Consider the following 18,077-nt stretch of genomic DNA (forward strand, 5'->3'; position numbering starts at 1 on the left):
AGGAAAGATAACTGGGATAATCCTTTTGTGTGTACAACGCCTAAGATGCACTATGTTGTCACCACATTGCAGTTCCTTAAAAAGAAAAAGTAGGAAAACTGTCTCAAAGTCAAGTAATAAGGAACTGGATTAATTTTATTTGAAAGATCTAACAATCCAACATGGATGATTACAAGACAGTCCTAAATATGAATACATATTACTTATGCTTAAGATGTTTCTTTCTCCAGTTACTGCAATGCCTTTGAACACAAAGAACCATTCTGTTTCTTCTCTCCCTAAACCCAATATGCAATACAGCATATTAGACCACTCTTCAGAAGCACCACGTAGGTCAGTTGCATATAGGGCGCACTAGCCATTACCCCTGTTGACTTAGGGAAAGTTCACAAATATTTCTTCACCACTGGGTAAGATAAGTCAGCCTCACTGCCATGCAAAACAGAAGCTAGAGAACAAAGAGCATTTAACTTGCAGTGACTTTAAAGTGACGGACTAAAGTACAGCATTCAACATACCAGCTATAGTCTGTCTACACTAGACTACTGAATATACTATTCCTGTTCTCAGGAACCAACCTACTTTCCCAGTGACCATGGCGAAATATTCACAAGCTTTCCTTCCTGTAGGCAAGGCATCTTTAGTTGTAAACAACCGTGACAAGGGCACTTACCAAGGACCTGTTTCGTACTTGTATTTCACAGTTTCAGGCTCAGTAAATACATGATCTGCAACAAAACAGGAAGTTTAAATATAACCAGGGTCAGTGATTACTTAAGAATGACAGTACCACTGCCAATTCTTACAGGAAAGAAAGATTTCAGCATTCTGTATAAATAGTTCACTTACCACTACTTTCAGAAAGCATGCTGAAAATGATAGCCACCATGGTTTTCACTTGCCACACACCAAAGTCCTCTTCTGTTTCATCTGTCCCCAAGCCTAGATCTAAACAGGTGATTACAGAAAATAACAGACTTGCACAACTATTTGTAAACATGTCATAAGGCTTTCCTGATATTAACACAGAAACGGTAATCAAATTTACTGGTCTTAGTGGGAACACATGACCATTAGACAACTGCTCATAAACTGGTTAATATTCACTTTAACGGTCAACAGTCTGAAGACTATTGATAGCTTACATCATTTCAGTGTTAACAGTTAAAAAAAAAAAAAGCAACTGAATAAGTTCCTATCACTTCAAACATAACTGAACTTTAACCGCATTCAGCTGAGCCACAACAATCCTCCTAAAATTTAAATGTAGGGTTTTAGGTTGGTTTGTTTGTTTTTAAACTCAGTTCAGTCAGGATCATACAACAGAACTATTACTATCTGCAAACAGTAGCAGCTTGCAGGCCAGCTGGTGCTGAAAAGACCCACTGATAGCTAAGCCTTTGCGTTAAGATCAAGTATCAATGCAGGTGATGTTTTTCTTTAGTGGATTTACTATATATGGTTTAGAACTCAGCGTTAGACTCAAATTGAAGAAAAAAAATTACAAGCAGAGCCATTCCACTCAACACACACTTAAGCAAACATTCCTTCCATTTTATCTGTGAGTTTTTAAAATACACATCTTAGTTTAGAAGAATAAAACCTGTAATGATCACAGAGATAAAACCTAAGGAAGCATAATTGATTCTGGTGTAAGAGCTGCAGCAAAAGGATACATTCTGCCATGGTCTTGATAGTCTGATCTTTTACGGCGGCTGAACTAGGGTAGCAAGTATGAAATTCTTTGCGCAGATCATAAAAGGAATAGAAGCAGTCTGACAGCAGGAAGTTCTACAAGGAAGGCAAAAAGTTTGTTTTGTACACACCATTGCTTTAAATTCCGATTAGTATTTTTGGACTGAATGAGGCAGTCTCAAAAATCACATAGTTGCATGTCATCAGCTTGTCTATGATAGACCAGTTTAGTTCTTTTGTAACACAGTTCAAATTCCATAGCCTTACAGAATTAGATCTCTAGATGAGCAAACCCAAATAGCTTCTGAGAGGCAGACCTGTGCAAAACAGCTAGAGAAGATGGATGGGGAAGAAAAAAAATTAAAATCTAGGTTTTGCTGTTTTACAAATACTCCCATTCTCCCATTTAGAATACTGTATTTTCTCTTTTCTGGCTACACTGAAAAGCAATATTGTACCAAAACATGATAACAGAGTTTAAATAAATATTGTTACAGTGTACATTATTAAACAAACATTTAAGCAGCCCTTCACTCAGACATTAGCTTATTTTTTCAAGGAATAAAACAAATAATTCTGGTCTAATTCACTACTTTCTCTCTTGCACTCTCTAGCTGTTTTACTATATAAAAGTTTGACTTCGGTCTAGCCAAACAGCAACCACCTTTGTACCTTTGTAAATAAAGAGTTAAGTAAAGTCACAAGGTAATGCTTCTTAGAATAGTAGGAATAGCAAGAGCTAAGGTCTGAGGCTTACTGACATTTAACATGCAGGAAGAAATAAACTTTCTCAACTAAAAAAGTATTGAAGGAGAAAAAAAAGATAAAAAAAGATAAAGAAATACAGTATTACAAGACTCAATACTTGATCAGATCCATTCCTTGATCTGGTATGGACAATTATTTCTTCCACAACATTACAGTATTTGTTTTGGTTTAGCCCATTTTTTTCAGGAGGGAAGAACAAAGAATTACCCACAAAAAAAGAAAAAAAAAAAGTAAAAAAAAAAGTACTATCATGTTTGAATGTTAAATAATATTCCTGCTTTCTTACTTGCTTCATCCCTACATAAACATGCGCTTTTCATAAAAAGTCACAGTGTTATGTCTTAATATAACACAAATGCCAAATGAATATTTGTAGAAACTCAGCGTGAGCCAATACCCTTATATAGAGAAAAAAAAAAATACATCAGTCAACTCCTTACATGTCAGCAGTTCCCATTCCTGCAGGGTTCCTGCAGACCCTGCCAAGCAGGCTAACTCAAGAGCCACCACTCTGCACAAAGGCAAGATTCTTCACCCTGTGCAAGACAGCCTGCTCTAAGCCCTTGCAGGAACTTGGAGTGGGAACTGCTGCTTCATGTGGGAGTAGCAAATAAGCTGTAGCACTACTTCCCACTGAATAAATGCAGACGGGGAACCGCTGTCATTCTCCAGGGCAAGTCACTGCTTGTGTGTTTACCCTCTACAGGACATTGACACACAGCTCCTAACAATTTCAGATCTTGGCAGAAACCCGTGGCTCCACACAGAACCTGTGGTTTAACTCAAGCTTAAACAAAGCAATAGTTCTTAGACCCGCACCTTTGCTTCCATTTCTTGAGACACAGAATTCAAAGTACTTGTATTGTTCCTGTCTCTGTCCTGTCTTCCCTAATTTTCCTCTTCATTATGCTCATCTAGGAGTCCTCCAATACTGTAGCTGACTTCCAAAAGCAAGTGCCAAAAACTACTTCTCTGCTACTCAGTGTTGAGACAGGGAGGGGATCACCTTAAATATTCTTGGAACACTATAGTTCCCAAGGTTGAATTGTGTTGCTCATCTCAAACTCACATAAGCTATTTTCTTTGATGTCCTTAAAACACAGTACTGCCCTTCTGCATCAGTTCTGATCTCATACCTTCTTAGATGTTTCTGGGTGGAGGACTTGTCGAATAAGTAACTGGCCATCACTGCAGAGTGTGTAAGAGCTCCTTCCAAGTACTTTCAAATCACTGGATACCAGCTGACTAAACTGAAAAATGAAATGATAAATTTCATTATACTGACCAATAGAGATAATTCCATAAAGCAAGCACCTACCATTATTACAACACTTTTTTTTCTTTTTTTTTTTTTTTAGAAGATAAAATAATTCAGCACTTTGTAATAGCTTTTGAAAAAACTTGATGGAGAACAGACATGGGCTCCTGATAATGGTAAGCAAACAATGCGCATTTGTGGAATAGAAAATAAGAACACCAGCAGTATGGTAAAAAGAACAATTAGGACAATATGGCAGAATTATGAGTTCATATGAAACATCATGGTATTATAAGGGTAAAGTTTAAAATCTGAACTAACTATAATAAAAGCTATGAAATATTTGAAAGAAAACACCTCTCCAGATCAATCACAATACTGATTTTGCCATAGCCTTTCTTCACTTATGGCACCTTTGACTTCGGTTATGTCCATAATAAATTTTTATTTTTTTTTTTTAAATTTGAACTTCAAAAAGAAAACAGCTACCCATCAGGATTTACTAATGTTTCAAAAGTTATATGCTAAGAAAAACTGAACAAATTGTGGTCTATTACCTCCAAAAGTGAAATTATAATCAAGTCGGATCCAAACCAATGAAAGTTCTTCATAGAGATACAATGTTACAAACACTAGATAAAATTACTCCCTACCTGTAAGGATGGATAACCCCCAGTAGGTTAATTCAAGAAGAAAGGGCTCCATCTGTCTTGTTCAATGTTATTTTCCGTAATTATCCAATAGTTTCCAGCCTTTTATTACTCCATACCACTGTTAAACTCCTTGCTCATAATAGTTAAATAACGTATTATAGTATCTACTTGTATCAAATCAGTAAATAGTAGCTGGTAGCTAACTTTCAAGGGGACAAATATAATTATTCTAAGCTTCCCTCTTGATGCTACTCCCTCCCAGGAAAGCATTGCCTCACAAACAAAGCAATAATTAACATCATGATGCAGTAGCCACCCACTACTCTCGGCAATAGTTTACAACTCCAAAACAACCACCCCCAAAAGCAAATTACAAGTTGACTTGAAACTCAGACAGTATCTTTATGCTGTCTTTTAACCTGTGTATGGGAAGAAAAGATGGTTGGTTTCTTTTATCATCAACACATGTGAGAGTTTACATAGTTACAGTCTCTGCTCAGGAAAGATGATGTCTTAATGATCTGATCCCACAGCTACACAGTATTCACTGTGTGAACAAATGTTGCAGCATCTGCATCCCAAAGGTAAGGCTCCACAAGGCAGAAATCATGTATTGAACATGATTTAGTAGAGGCAGAGACACGATTACCCAGGCTTTGTTTCAAAATAACTGCTCAAATCCAATTCAGGCCCTTTTCTAGGCTTGGACAGCAAACCAGCATTCCACTACCACTTTGAGTTCAGAAATGATATGTATTAGCCACTACTACAGAAAGACAGATAACTGAGGGACAGAGCTGGGTAAGGAGAAGCACTTACATCAGCATCTTGTGTAAGTTGCTTAATTTGCAGATATAAATATATCTATAAAAAGGAGTTCTTTAATATCAAACAGAAAATATTTGAAACTTTAAGAAAGGTGAAATATCCCCCCCTCAAAAAAACCTTTACAATGCAATTCTTTGCACACTACCAAAAGACACACACATCCCATACACTCCCCCCACTGCCTGCTGCCCCCCCCAAAAAAAAAAAAAAAAAAAAAAAAAAAAATCAAACAATCCAAACCCTTGCAGATTCAGAAAGCCAGTTTCCTCCTGATTGCTAGTTCACGTTGTGTTCCTACCACAAGTTGAAGTCTTGTTTAAGGATGATTTAAAGTCAGAAAATTGAGATCTGAGAGTGCTCAAAATACCTCAGTTGATGTGTAAACACCAGAAGAAGAAGAAAATTCCAGAGGACTCAAAAGGAACCACTTCAGAAATGCAGTTCTGGGGACTGCCACAATCACAGACCAACAACAAATATTCCCACTACAACAACAGACATGAGGAGAATTGCCTTCTTACTACATGTAGCACCTTATTACTTTCTGTTTTAACTTCTGGGCACAGTAAAGAGCAAATATTTGTAAAAAGGGTTTGGAAATGGTGATAGGAATTAGCCTCCAGAAGCTATACAGGGATTCTTGCCAAAAGGAAGCAGTCTTGCTGATGAACGGTAATAAAACACTCCCCAAACCTTCAACTTTGTACCCTGTGCTTCTGAAGATGCACAAGAGCCCATATATAAAGAGTGCAGTTAGGGGGCTATTTTGATCAGGTACAAGAAGAAATCCAACATGCACAACTTGAAAGAAGCAGCAAATGTACGCAGCCTCCTGCTTTACAAATAAAACATAAGAATTGTAGTTCAAAAAGTCTTCACCAAGTTAGAAAACAAAAGGAGAAAAATGTTTGGACAAGGGAGGAAATGCTCAGGCTAAATCGTATAAGTCAAGTTGGTAAAAATCTAGACTGTTGCACTGAAATGTTCACTTTTTTTTTCAGATGGTGTTTCCCACACAACATACAGCTGAAAAGACAGATACACAATACAGCTATTTTCAGAAGCCCCTGGTGAGAAGACATCAAGAAGAGTGAAATAGTGCATAAGGACACTGATAAGCCCAATACTCCAAGTGTACTAAGGTTTAAAGAAGGCATGAGAGGCAGCATTTGTTTTTATTTTTAACTGAGCCCAAGTATTTGCACTGCACATTTATTAAATGTCAGTGATAACATTCAACATTGCAAACTCCTTTCCAATGGGACAATCAACATATCAAAACAATTCTCTACTTTTCTTACTAGAAGCTAGCAACTTAAAGTGCCTTAGATAAAATACCACAAGGTTGGCAGGCCTTGCTGAGTGCTTATTTAGAAACTCCTGTTTTAAAAACAGCCTTTTTCAAACTTTGCGGTGTGCTGCTCCAGAAGAGGGCAAAATGAGCGTGGGAAGAATAGTCAGGAGACATAAGCAATCCTTCCTATCCAAAATAGCTTAGTTATTGCATGGGTTAACTGAGGAGAGGAATGAGGTAGCAGAGTATGAATGGGAAGATTCACCTAGGAGAAGAGCATGGAGCAAAATAGCAAGCATAACACTGCCACAGAGGAACGACAGATATTTGAGGTTAGCCTGAACAGGCTTCTTTCATCTACATGATATGTGTCCAAATTCTGGAAAGGTTAAATATGAAAAGCATAGCTCTGGACCAGCTCTCATTACTAGAGATTACACTGGACCCTTAAGTCTTTCAGGCAATAGATACAGCCTATCACATATATCAAAAGGAGTTAAACCAACCAGTGCAGATGTGTTTATAAAGTCCCATTGAAATACGAGTTAAACAATTCAGCATTCCTGCAGAATAGACATCTTCAGCCTCCTTTTTCACACTATGAATTTCAGGCAGCATCTCAAAAAGCAACCTTGAACCAACATACACCCAAATGCAGCAAGCTAAGGACAAGTTAAGACCAGTGCCAGATTTACATTACATTTTTCTGTCTCACATGTTGAACAACCTGTCCACAACTCTGTCATTTCATAAATTCCATCCACATCTCCCTCTCTCCACTAATAAAAACCATCTCAGCTATTTACCTCCTATTATTCATCTTCATGCTGTCCTCCATAGCACTCCCCTACTTCAGCATGCAAAGCTGCCCCACCTGGACTTCCTCCACCAAGCTCACACACCCTGTGTTTCCCCTGTTAATCTACTCATTTCATAGCAACAGAGTTACACAGAGTGTTAATCACCACTGTTTGCATCTTGCAACCAGCCCTCATTTCAACTGCAAGAACCACGCTGTATTGGCATCACCCTCCACCCTTCATTGCTTATTCCACCAGATCAGTCTCTCTAGTAGAGCTCTGATGAATCATTCTGTATTTAAAGGAATATGTTCAATAATTCAGTACTGAGATTAAAAACTGAACAGAGAGAAGAGGAAGAACCAAACAAACTGCTCTGTACATTTACCTCCAAGAAACCTGAAACAGTTCTTGGAGAAAAAGGTGGTGAGAGGTAAGGACAGAGTTTGAGCACCAGTTTGAAAAACTGGCTAAACAGGATTTTGGTCATGTAGCTGAGAGCACAAAGAGAGCAAAGAGACATGTTTCGCCAGCAGCAAAGATGGATGAAAGCCAGCACAAGCTGCTATGTTTTCTGCAAATGAATCCCAAGTGGCTGAAATGACACAGCCCCCTTCATGTTGCCTTAACTATAACTGAACAAAGCTGTGGATCTTAGAGAAAAAAGAAGATTCCTCATTAAGCCCTTTCTATAGTTATGATGCATGAAGCACTAAAATAAACCTCTGGCTATTTGGATATTCCCTTCTCCCTAACTAAAAATAGCTCTCATCCTTGAGAAAGGCCACTGCATCTGCACTGTATCTGTGCCTGGCATGGTAATGAAATACTGAGATAATTCAGTTGCAGGATGCATTCATGCTGTCAATTGAACCATTTCTAAAACACCAAGATACTCTGGGGGATTCTCTTTTTAATTCACCTCTGGGAAACAGCAGAAAATTTGGCTGCTTCTTACTCGTCAGACCTCCAGCAGCTCCTAGCGCCTCCAGCAGCTCCTAGTGCATCTTCAAAATGGGATCCATTCCTTTAGCAATGCACTTCTCTTTTTTGCTTCTTTTAGCCCCACTGACCCATCACAGCTAACAGCACCAGACAAGACACAAAAATATTCACAAAGCTTCAGAATTAAAGGCATCCTTGCAATTTAACTAGGTCTGGAACGTTATGCTAAAGCATAACATAAAAATCCAGAAATAAGCTTAGCTTGTAGTCCATGCTTAAACTAGACATAAATCTATTCCCAAGTAGAAAGATGAGTTATTAGATTTATCAATATCCTTTGCACAAAGGATGGTCCTCACGGTGTGGGGACATGGTTTCAAATCAGTGGTATCGACAGGCATGTTACTAAATTGCCCAGAGAACAATGTGGTGATTACATGTTCAAGTTTCTGCCAAATTAGCACATCAAAAAGTGCTCATTTTGACTTCTGTGCCATCTTTAGACTTAGGCAGCAGGACAAATCACACCTCGTCCAGCAAAAATTAAGATGCAAGATGGACAGATGATAATTCATTTGGGATAAAGCCTGTCAAAAGAATATGAACAGGCTTAGCATTCTAGATCAGTCTTTGGAAAAAACAAAAAAAACCCCACCACAAACCCCAAAACTTATTCAGGAGTGACATCTTTTGGTCATTATTAAAAGGAAAACTTTCAGGAATAACTTAGAAGAAAAGATATTTCGGCTCATCTAGGCCTATATGTTCCAATATATTCCCTTGAGCTTAAAGAACTCATATTACTACTATGTAGCTGTCCTAGAGAAAGTTAAAATATACTCTACAGATCTGTAAAATACACTGAGACAAAAGAAGTTTTAGCTGAGGCACATAAACATGAACTGCTTACAATCTCTTTTGCTCAAAACTGAAAAATTAGCTATATGTGGGTTTTTTTCCCATATTCATTTTAAGAAATCAAGAATAAATTTCCACTGTGACCAGCACACATCTCCATGCAAAGCAAAAGCTAGAGATCTCTTGTAGATATCACTTGCAAATTATTTTACCTACATAAGAGTTTTCCTCCAGTAATTAATTATTATAAAAAAAGGTGGAGGGCAGCATAGAACCATTCCAGGCAGGCAGCTTTAATATACAGATATGTATCTCTGTGTACACATGCATATGTTTATGTATAGAATTATACATAGTGACACAAATTATTGTTTTAAAAATCTCATCATATCAGCTGAACTTTCATGTCTGCATGCCTAACAATTCAGACTAAATTTATAAAATTACTTCTAAATTTCAATTCACTATATTTCTCAACATTTTCTTTAAATCCTGAAATTTGTTACATTTTATTAGCATAATGAAGTTTGAGAACTACAGCTCATAGTCTATCAGACAGATTATCAAATAGAATTTACCAAACTAAATCAATAATACTATAAGATTTATACAGACTCGTGCATATATAGCGGTGTTTTATGTCGTAGAAAAAAAATAAGTAGCAACCACATAAAGCACTTCTTTTTCAATCCAGAAATATCAGAGTTCACTCTCATGCATACTCTCACACTTCACTATATGCAAATTGTCAACTGAAAGAGATGTTAAACTTTTCTAATTGCAGGTCTCCTAGCAATGAGACCACATACTTCACATATTAACATCATATATACTACCACTTTGCAACAAACACCACATGTGCTTAGACTAAAGCCATACTGTTTATAACCATGTATGATACCCAGACTTACTTGTGTTAAAAAAAAAATCATCATTACTTATTAGACATTACTGTAATTCACTACATTAGAGGTTTAGACTGTCTTTTAGGCCTTTGGTGTGGGTCATTCTTTGCTTGTAGCATAGACCACATAACAACGATCTGTCTTCTTTCAGGTAAGAGAAGCATGGAAAACAAATGACAATCTCCAAAAAGGTGTCTCTGAAGATTCTCTACTCCAAGTTTTTCTTCAACAGGCAAAGATATTGCAGTTCTTGCCTCAAAGCCTGATTTTATGGAAAGTCCTCTAAGATTTATTGCCAGAAAACACCCAAAACCAATTATATAGTTGCAGGTGCAGTTCCTGAAAGGAGATCTCCAGTGGCTGAACACCGAGATGGGCTGCCCAGCAAAGTTGAAGAGTCTCCATCCTTGGTGATATTCAAGACCCAACTGGACATGATACTTCGCAGCCTGCTCTAGATGAACCTGCTTTCAGGGGTTGGACTAGATGACATCTATAGGTCTCTTCCAACCTCAGCTATTGTGCAATTCTCTGATGTCTTTGGACTCTCTGTTTTGCCTACTCTGCAGCTACACTAAAGCTCATTACATCAACGCCGCCATAGTGTATACATGTGTGGGGGTAGGTGTGTTTGGGGAAGGATGTGTTGTCTGGGGTGAGGGGGAAGGGGAGGAAATCAAGAGATGAGATGCAGCCAAATTTGATTAACAGAAATCTTCTGCCACCAAAACATAAGCAAGATTGGAGCATCACCAAAAATCAAATATCCAGCAACACTGAAGTTAAGATTTAAAGATTTAAAGGCTCTAATACAGCATGAGAAATCTCAAGAGCAACAAGCCACGGGTTTGATATACAAAGCCTGAACACACACAACATACCATGACATGTCAACTTCAGGAAATATTTTCACTTGGACTTTGTGCCTCAGACCCTACACCAATGAGGGTTTCACATTTATTTACAATACTCTCCATTGGCAGTTTTCTGCTTCTTCACTCTTCAAACCCTGGTAATAATGTCAGCCTTATCCATGCAATGGAGGAATTTAAAGCATGTCAATACTACTGGGAGGTGCACAGACTGCATTTCAGCAGTATTTACAAGTATGATAACCCTTTATTGTGCTAGGTAACTTTTTAAACAGAGAATCCTATAGTAAGCCCTTGCCTTTGTTCATCTGTTAACTGCTATTCCACATGGCTGATAATGGATATATGGTGACCTTGTACTGAAATTGCTGTATGGAAAAAAAGTGTAAGCTACAGTGCAGCCACAAGCTGCAGCATATTTTCGCCCCTTCTAGCAACATAGGAAAAAATACTGTATTTAGATACTATTCAGACTCAAACATGAAAAAGAAATTGCCCCTTGGTTTTATTTCTTTGCAGGGGAAACTTGCAGAAGATGACAGAGGCAGCCCAGGTCCACTCACTAGACATGTTCAAAAACAATATTGCCACTTTGATTTCTCCTATTAAGAGGAAAGCAATTTTTTTCTCTACTGAACACTAATGCCCTAAACACTAACACTGAAGACTAGCCTGGACAAAAGCATGGTTTTCATTTCCAGCATGCCACAGACAATATAACTGTGCTCAATATGACCGGTCAAGTTACATATCACCATATGCCTCCTGAGGTACTATAAACTGTATTAAATAACTGAATGAGTAATCAGTCACAATGGCCACCATAAATGTAGTTGGGAGAGAGAGATATGTACATATTACCCAAAACCAGTCAGATTTCCCATCCAACTTTGGAATTTGCAAGGGTAAGAGCAAGTTTGCTCTCCTTAGTCTCAAGGAGATGCAGGATGTGGCACTGAGCTTCAATGCCTGTAGACTATCTTCTCCTCAAGTATATTATGTTGCTTCTTCCTACCTACTAACCTTGCTGTCACTTTGTATTCTTTCCTGACTAGAGGTCCAACAACAGCAAACCAGGTACCACACAGCCTGCTGCTTCTGCTGCTGTTCCAAAACAGTTTCATCTATACTGGGTGCCTGTATAGGCATAAACTCATATTGTTGCCTTTCTCACAGAAAGAAACTAACTCTTTTCCACCCATGGCGTGAGATAACAAAGGTAACAGGGTTAAGGTCTCAACTACCCTATGCTTGGGGTTCTGCCATAAAATTCCAAACATGACAAATCTTCCGAAGAAGTAGTTAAAAAAATACAGAATTATATTTTTAAAGCTATTTAAGATATCCACTTTTATCTTTTACTTTGTTGGGAAGCTGAAGTTTCAGGAAGTAATACCACCCTGTCCTCCTCCTTGCTGTCATCACACAGGTCACCACAGAGTTCTCAAGTCAGGAAGGCACACAGCCTACGTATACCTCTTATAATGACTGAAAGAGTTCAAGGGAGAAAAATGGATGGTACTTATCAAGCTTATCACATCCTTCCATTCAACAAAACATAGAAAAAGTACTTTAAAATTCACCGTACTGCTTCAGAATTACATAGAGGGACTGGAAACTTTAAGCTTAGGTGAGGGTAGCCTACAGTTAATTTTCTGCATAAAAATAGGTTTGTTTATCATGGTTCAGCAACAGGAAGAATATGAAATACAGAAATGGAGCAGCAGTTGTCATGCTCTTTGTCTGTCCAGTGACAGTTTGTAGAGCACAGAAAACAGACTATTGTGACTCAGGAATGTGATAAGCTGTCTTAAGGGTGAAACTTCCACATTATTTATTTCTTTGGTTCATTTTAATTGGGCCTGGGTCTTCGTGCAACAAAGTAAACAATAGCTAACAAAGTTTTAATTCTTCCTAGGAAAGAATGCAAGAATCTAACCTTCTGGCAAGACAAAGATCTGTCTAAGCCATGCCACTTGAGCATTTTATGACCATTTTTCATTAATTATTTCTTAGATGGAAGTTTGCAGCATCAGATTATTTGCATGCTTTCCAGCTATGGCATCTACAGAATCTAATTCAGGTAATGCATTAAGTGTAAAAGGCAAGACCATGGTTCAGGCCACCTAAATGTCACAGCAATCAGGTCACAGCTTTTATCTTCAAAAGCACAATCTGTTTTAATAAGAGAGTGTTGAAATATGCAGAGTACTGCACAAATAAGCTACTTGAAGTTAGCCTTGTGTAAGATAAAGCACCCCAGTCCAGCAACATAAGAATTTCAGTTTCTGGACTTACTTTACTACTATATTATGTGTCAGGAAACTGCTAAATAAAGAAACACTTACTGAGATAAAAGGAGTTTTCACCTTTAAATTAACCTGTATGAAAGAGGCCACTAGCTAGCAAAAACAATAAAATAATGCAAAAGAGATGCATACCTTGCAGAACACCTTAGCATTTGTCAGCATAAATTATTCATTAGTCTGTCTTTAAGCAAAAGGAAACCTGAAATATTAGTAATGCAAAAAATCCATACCCTATCAACCTTTTACCTACATTTCAAGCAGGATTACAATGGTGCCTCACACTCCTCACAGGCTGCTTGCTATCAGCTCAACTCACAGAGCAACTCATTACAGCCTGAAAGACAAGGTTGAACATACTTTCCAAACCCTAGGTTTTAATTAATGCCATGACTGCAATATTTCCTAAAGTCTTGATCTGTGCACAAGCTTGCTCTCAGTGTTCTATACCTCCCCCACTCCCACTTACCTCTGTTTCAAGGACAAACTTTCATTAGCGATGTGATCTTTAGCACTGGCTCTATTGACTGTAATGCATGGTACTGCTCTATTTACTCAACACTACCTCATTGTTTGTAGTGCAAGCTTAACCAGTTGTAGGAGAATAGCCAACATCTGTAAAGTTAAAGCATTTTTTTTCTATTGGGTTGTTTTTCAGGTTGTTTTTTTAGTAATATCCAGGGAAAGTAGAAAGAAGAGGAGACATAAAAAGAAGACATATCTATTACCCACAATTCAGTTTCCTTCAGATTCTCTCATACTCCTGCCTCTCCTTTAAATTTATACTGTAAGAATACCATAGGCATGGACTTTCCTGAGTAACAGCCTTGAGATCCATGAAGTATCTTTGCTTATATAAGAATCCAAGTGATTCTTGCTCAAACCCTTACAAATACCAGGGGGGGAAAAAAAAAAAAAAAAAATCAAACTTTTATAAACTGGCTCTGCTCTGCTTCAGAAATAGAGTTTCCCTTTCTTGTTCAACATGCTTTCACAAAAACACAAAGGAGAAGTGGAAGTAGATCCCGAGGTCAGCTTGCCTTTAATCTCTGAAATTTTAAAGTCACAGATTAGGGCAGCTACCCCATGCATCAGGAATTGATTATGTTTGCTAAAAGGAAAAATGAGAGTAAGAAATTATTAGCTCTAAGATTTTAGCAGTTCATAACTAAGACCAGAATTTACATTTGGCCTTCCAAGGGATTCAGACCTTCCCAATACAGAACAAGGACATCAATGGTGACATTATAATGGTGACATTATTGAGATGTTGCTTCCTCTTACGGAACTACATCCTCTCTTTCAGGTAGCTTCTTGTTTCCAAAGTGAGTTCATTATGACTGAAAAACTTGATATGAGTTGTCTGGAATACGGAGGAAGTCATACAGCTTGTGATCAATTCTCAGCATCTGAGGTTTATAGGAAGTGGGGGTTGATTTATGTTTTCTTTTGTTTCTTTAAGCACACCACAAGAGCAGCAGTTTTCTTCTCCTGCAATTCATATTTACATGGTGACATTTCACATGCTTTACATAAGCAGAAGTTCATCCTGTAACAGTTTAATTCTCTTGTCAGAAATAACACTGGCTAATACACTCAAGTAATCAATCAAGCAAACCCCAAAACTCTGTCATAGTCATATTCTTGTGACCACTATGTATTTTCCAGTTCTCAACCTCATGCATCCCCCTCTAATCCAATAGTTATTTGATTCAAGAGGTTTGATGTGTTATACACTGTTTTGTGTCTCTCTTCAGGTGCAAAGGACTCCTAAATTAACTTTCAGGCTTTCAGGTACACAGCTACAATAAGATCTACTTACAAAGCAAAAAATCCACAGTGATTTTTGCATTTTTATTTTCCAGGTTGCATACTATAGCTCTACTTTACTCTTAGTGCAATTCACTGCAACAGAATTACTTATGAGGAAAGTAGTTCTGCCGTAATTTCTGTAAAGACATTTAATTTCACATACTGCCAACGTCTACACAATTCACTATAACGTTAAAGCACATGCTTAAATTTCTCTAGAACTAGAGCCAGAGAATGGTAACACCACTAATTAAGTTGTGATCTCAATTTAGTAAGAATGATAACACAGTTCAGACACTGCCCTAGAGTAATAGAACCTTTTCTTTTAAGCTAACAGGTGTCCAAAATCATCACAGGAGCCAAGTTTTTGCAAAAGAGAATACAACTGTTTCTTAACCTTAAGTTTCTTTCCAATATTTTACTGCTAACACAATATGTATTTCTCAACACTTTTTGCCCCTCTCTGCCCACCGCAGTTCTACACAGAAGGGGTGGGGGGAACTGAAATATTTTTAAATAGAAGTTTGGGAGAAGTGGCAGGGTTTGGGGTTTTGTTTTGTCACTCATCACAAATGGTGAGCATTTAAATTTCAATTTCCAATAACTTTTGCATAATATTTATCTTATAACTCACATCTACCTTCACAGCATGTGGATTTAATGAATGAAGGACAGATTAGTAAAGCAGCTGTTTATAAACAAAGCAACAACAGGGGCTATTGTATAGAAGTATACTGGAGTAAGCTGTGAGCAGTTTAAAGAACATCAACACAGATTTATCAGAGCAAAGCACTAAAAAATGGTTTGTAGAGCAAACATGACTTCCGATTCAGTACCTTCTTAGGACACACACATGAAGTTGCCTTTCAGAGTACCAGTATTTTCCTCCTTTCTTGAAATCAGGTTGTAGCTAACAGAGATTGATCATGAAGGAAAACAACATGATATCTCTGCAGTTTTTAATGCAAAGCAGCAACTATTATGAAGAAAATAAAAGCTTTTCCAGAGCAGACAGGAGATGGCAAAGACATGAATGTGAGGAAGAGGGAGAACTACCATTTACGTTTCTAATTAGGAGACATAAAAGTTCCAATTTTAACCACAGAAATTATAAAACAGAACAGGGCAGACATTACTTTGCTAAAAAAAAAAAAAATTAACCTCCAATCAGCATTTTTAGTTTTGGCCACAACACTGCTTTGCTAGCAATATCAATTTCAGCATCTATGCGTCACTCTTAAACCTAACTGTTCAGCAAAGAAGCGCTGCAACATGTTGACAGAGATGTTGCCCTCATTTGGCAGCACTTAGCTACCCAAGACCTTCTGCATATAATTTAAGGGTGGGTTTTTTTAAAAAGGAAAAAAAAAAATCCAGGTAAACCAACACACAGATGCAAGAACTGTGCAACTGTTTCAAAAGCTGTGACAAGAACCAGATAAAATGCTACCAGAGGAACAGGGAAACAGTGGAGCTTTGCAGACAATCCAGAGTATCCACACAAAGTTTTCTAAGCTGCTTCCATGTTAACATGTAAGAACTGGTAGAAGCACTGCATGTATACTTGTCAAAATGGTAGAATACAAATCCTTTATTCCTCAAGTCACTTTTGAAAACCCTGACAATAGTTCGTTGACACATTTCCAGTGACTTTTTCAGTAGCTCCTTACAGTAAGTTAGAGGAAAGAAGTTCAAAGTCTTTCAGGATTATGTAATCCAGCCATCCGTATTAAAAGGCTTCTACCCTGTGTTTTATTATCTTCCAATGACTTTTAGAAAAGCTGCAGGTACAATTTCAAGAGAAATTCAAGTATTCAGATATCATATTATAGCTACGAGAACATCCAAATGTGCTAGTGACAGACACAGTTTTCAACTAGTGTACCACACCATGCTGTGTGAAGACAGACTTTTCAAGCTATCCTGGACAGGTCAGAGTAAAGTTTATTTTTCTATATATGCTAATCCACCCAGACTTGATAAGAGATTTAATGTTACTGTTGAACTTCATCAGAACAAGCAGCAGCATCTGCTATCATAAAAAGTCTACTCGGGCTCATCCTCAAACCACTGGAGCAAATTATTCACTTCTAATGAATATTGGCACTTCTAATTTTAAGATAAGATAGCCCAGCTAGCCAAGACTACCACATTTTTATGCTTGCAAAGAAAATAATATGCAGCTTTAGACAAATTCCTTTATCTAATTCTCTGCTCATTCTGAAGTGAAATGCATGAAAATATAGGAACAAAGCAACGTTTAAGGGAATACTCGAGGAATTCAGATGAAAGTATTGCAGCCTTCAGAGAAGCTCAGGTTATTGCTTTCCACAAAACCTAACAGAACATAAATGCTGCCAATAACAAATGCAGTCACATGATCTACATATGTATATTCATGTATATGAATATGTTACGTATATAACAGAGGAACCGTTTCTGCTATTAACTCTTCTCTGTTTTTGAGAGAACAGATTTGAGTGTTTCAGTAAGAATGTAGTGGGAGCTGGGTAGCACAGGATTTGTAAAGGGAAAAATCGTTTATCTATACCATCAACAACAGAATTACAACTAGGGTTCTGAAACAAGAGTTAGCCATCCATTTTCATTGCTAAAGAAACAAAATTCCACACTGTAACAGCCTGCAGCTACAGGAAGCATTAGTACATCCTCACTTCCCCGCAATAAAGAGTAACAATATTCCAGTATTAGGTATCAAACATAATTTAACCAATACTTATCTAATTTTATCAATGGAAATAGGGAGTTATTAGATGCTAACGTATACCAAGAACCCCACATAAGTCTACAGGCACACAGTACACTCAGCCCTCCTGTAAGAGCAGGAGTTTATCACTTACCTGCCCTGACAACTTGAAGGCCACCTTATGTCTGTCAGGAAGCCCACATCACTCACTGCTGATACCAAACCAAGGCCATAGTTTCACAATACAAACTGCTTGGTGGCCAACCTGTCTTAAAACCTTTCTCTCCTTTCACCAACACTGCTTGTCCACATCTTGGTGCTGTGGCTGCCCTCAGAAAAGCTACCTAATCTGCCACACTGTACATCAGACAGAACC

At 37.7% G+C, this 18,077-nt stretch overlaps 1 protein-coding gene across 6 annotated transcripts in view; it reads right to left on the reverse strand.

The window, feature by feature from the left end:
- The window catches only part of ESRP2 (epithelial splicing regulatory protein 2), a 47,724-nt gene that overhangs the window by 21,786 nt on the left and 7,861 nt on the right, over positions 1 to 18,077 (reverse strand). For all 6 annotated transcript variants that reach the window (XM_069793710.1, XM_069793711.1, XM_069793714.1 and 3 more), the window contains 4 exons: positions 3,600 to 3,713; positions 1,677 to 1,791; positions 850 to 948; positions 674 to 728 (listed from right to left, as the gene is read on the reverse strand). In XM_069793710.1, the coding sequence (XP_069649811.1) occupies positions 674 to 728; positions 850 to 948; positions 1,677 to 1,791; positions 3,600 to 3,713 (383 nt within the window). The remainder of the gene's footprint in view (positions 1 to 673; positions 729 to 849; positions 949 to 1,676; positions 1,792 to 3,599; positions 3,714 to 18,077) is intronic.

Source organism: Haliaeetus albicilla, chromosome 10 (genome assembly GCF_947461875.1).
Source record: "Haliaeetus albicilla chromosome 10, bHalAlb1.1, whole genome shotgun sequence".
NCBI classification, from domain to species: domain Eukaryota; kingdom Metazoa; phylum Chordata; class Aves; order Accipitriformes; family Accipitridae; genus Haliaeetus; species Haliaeetus albicilla.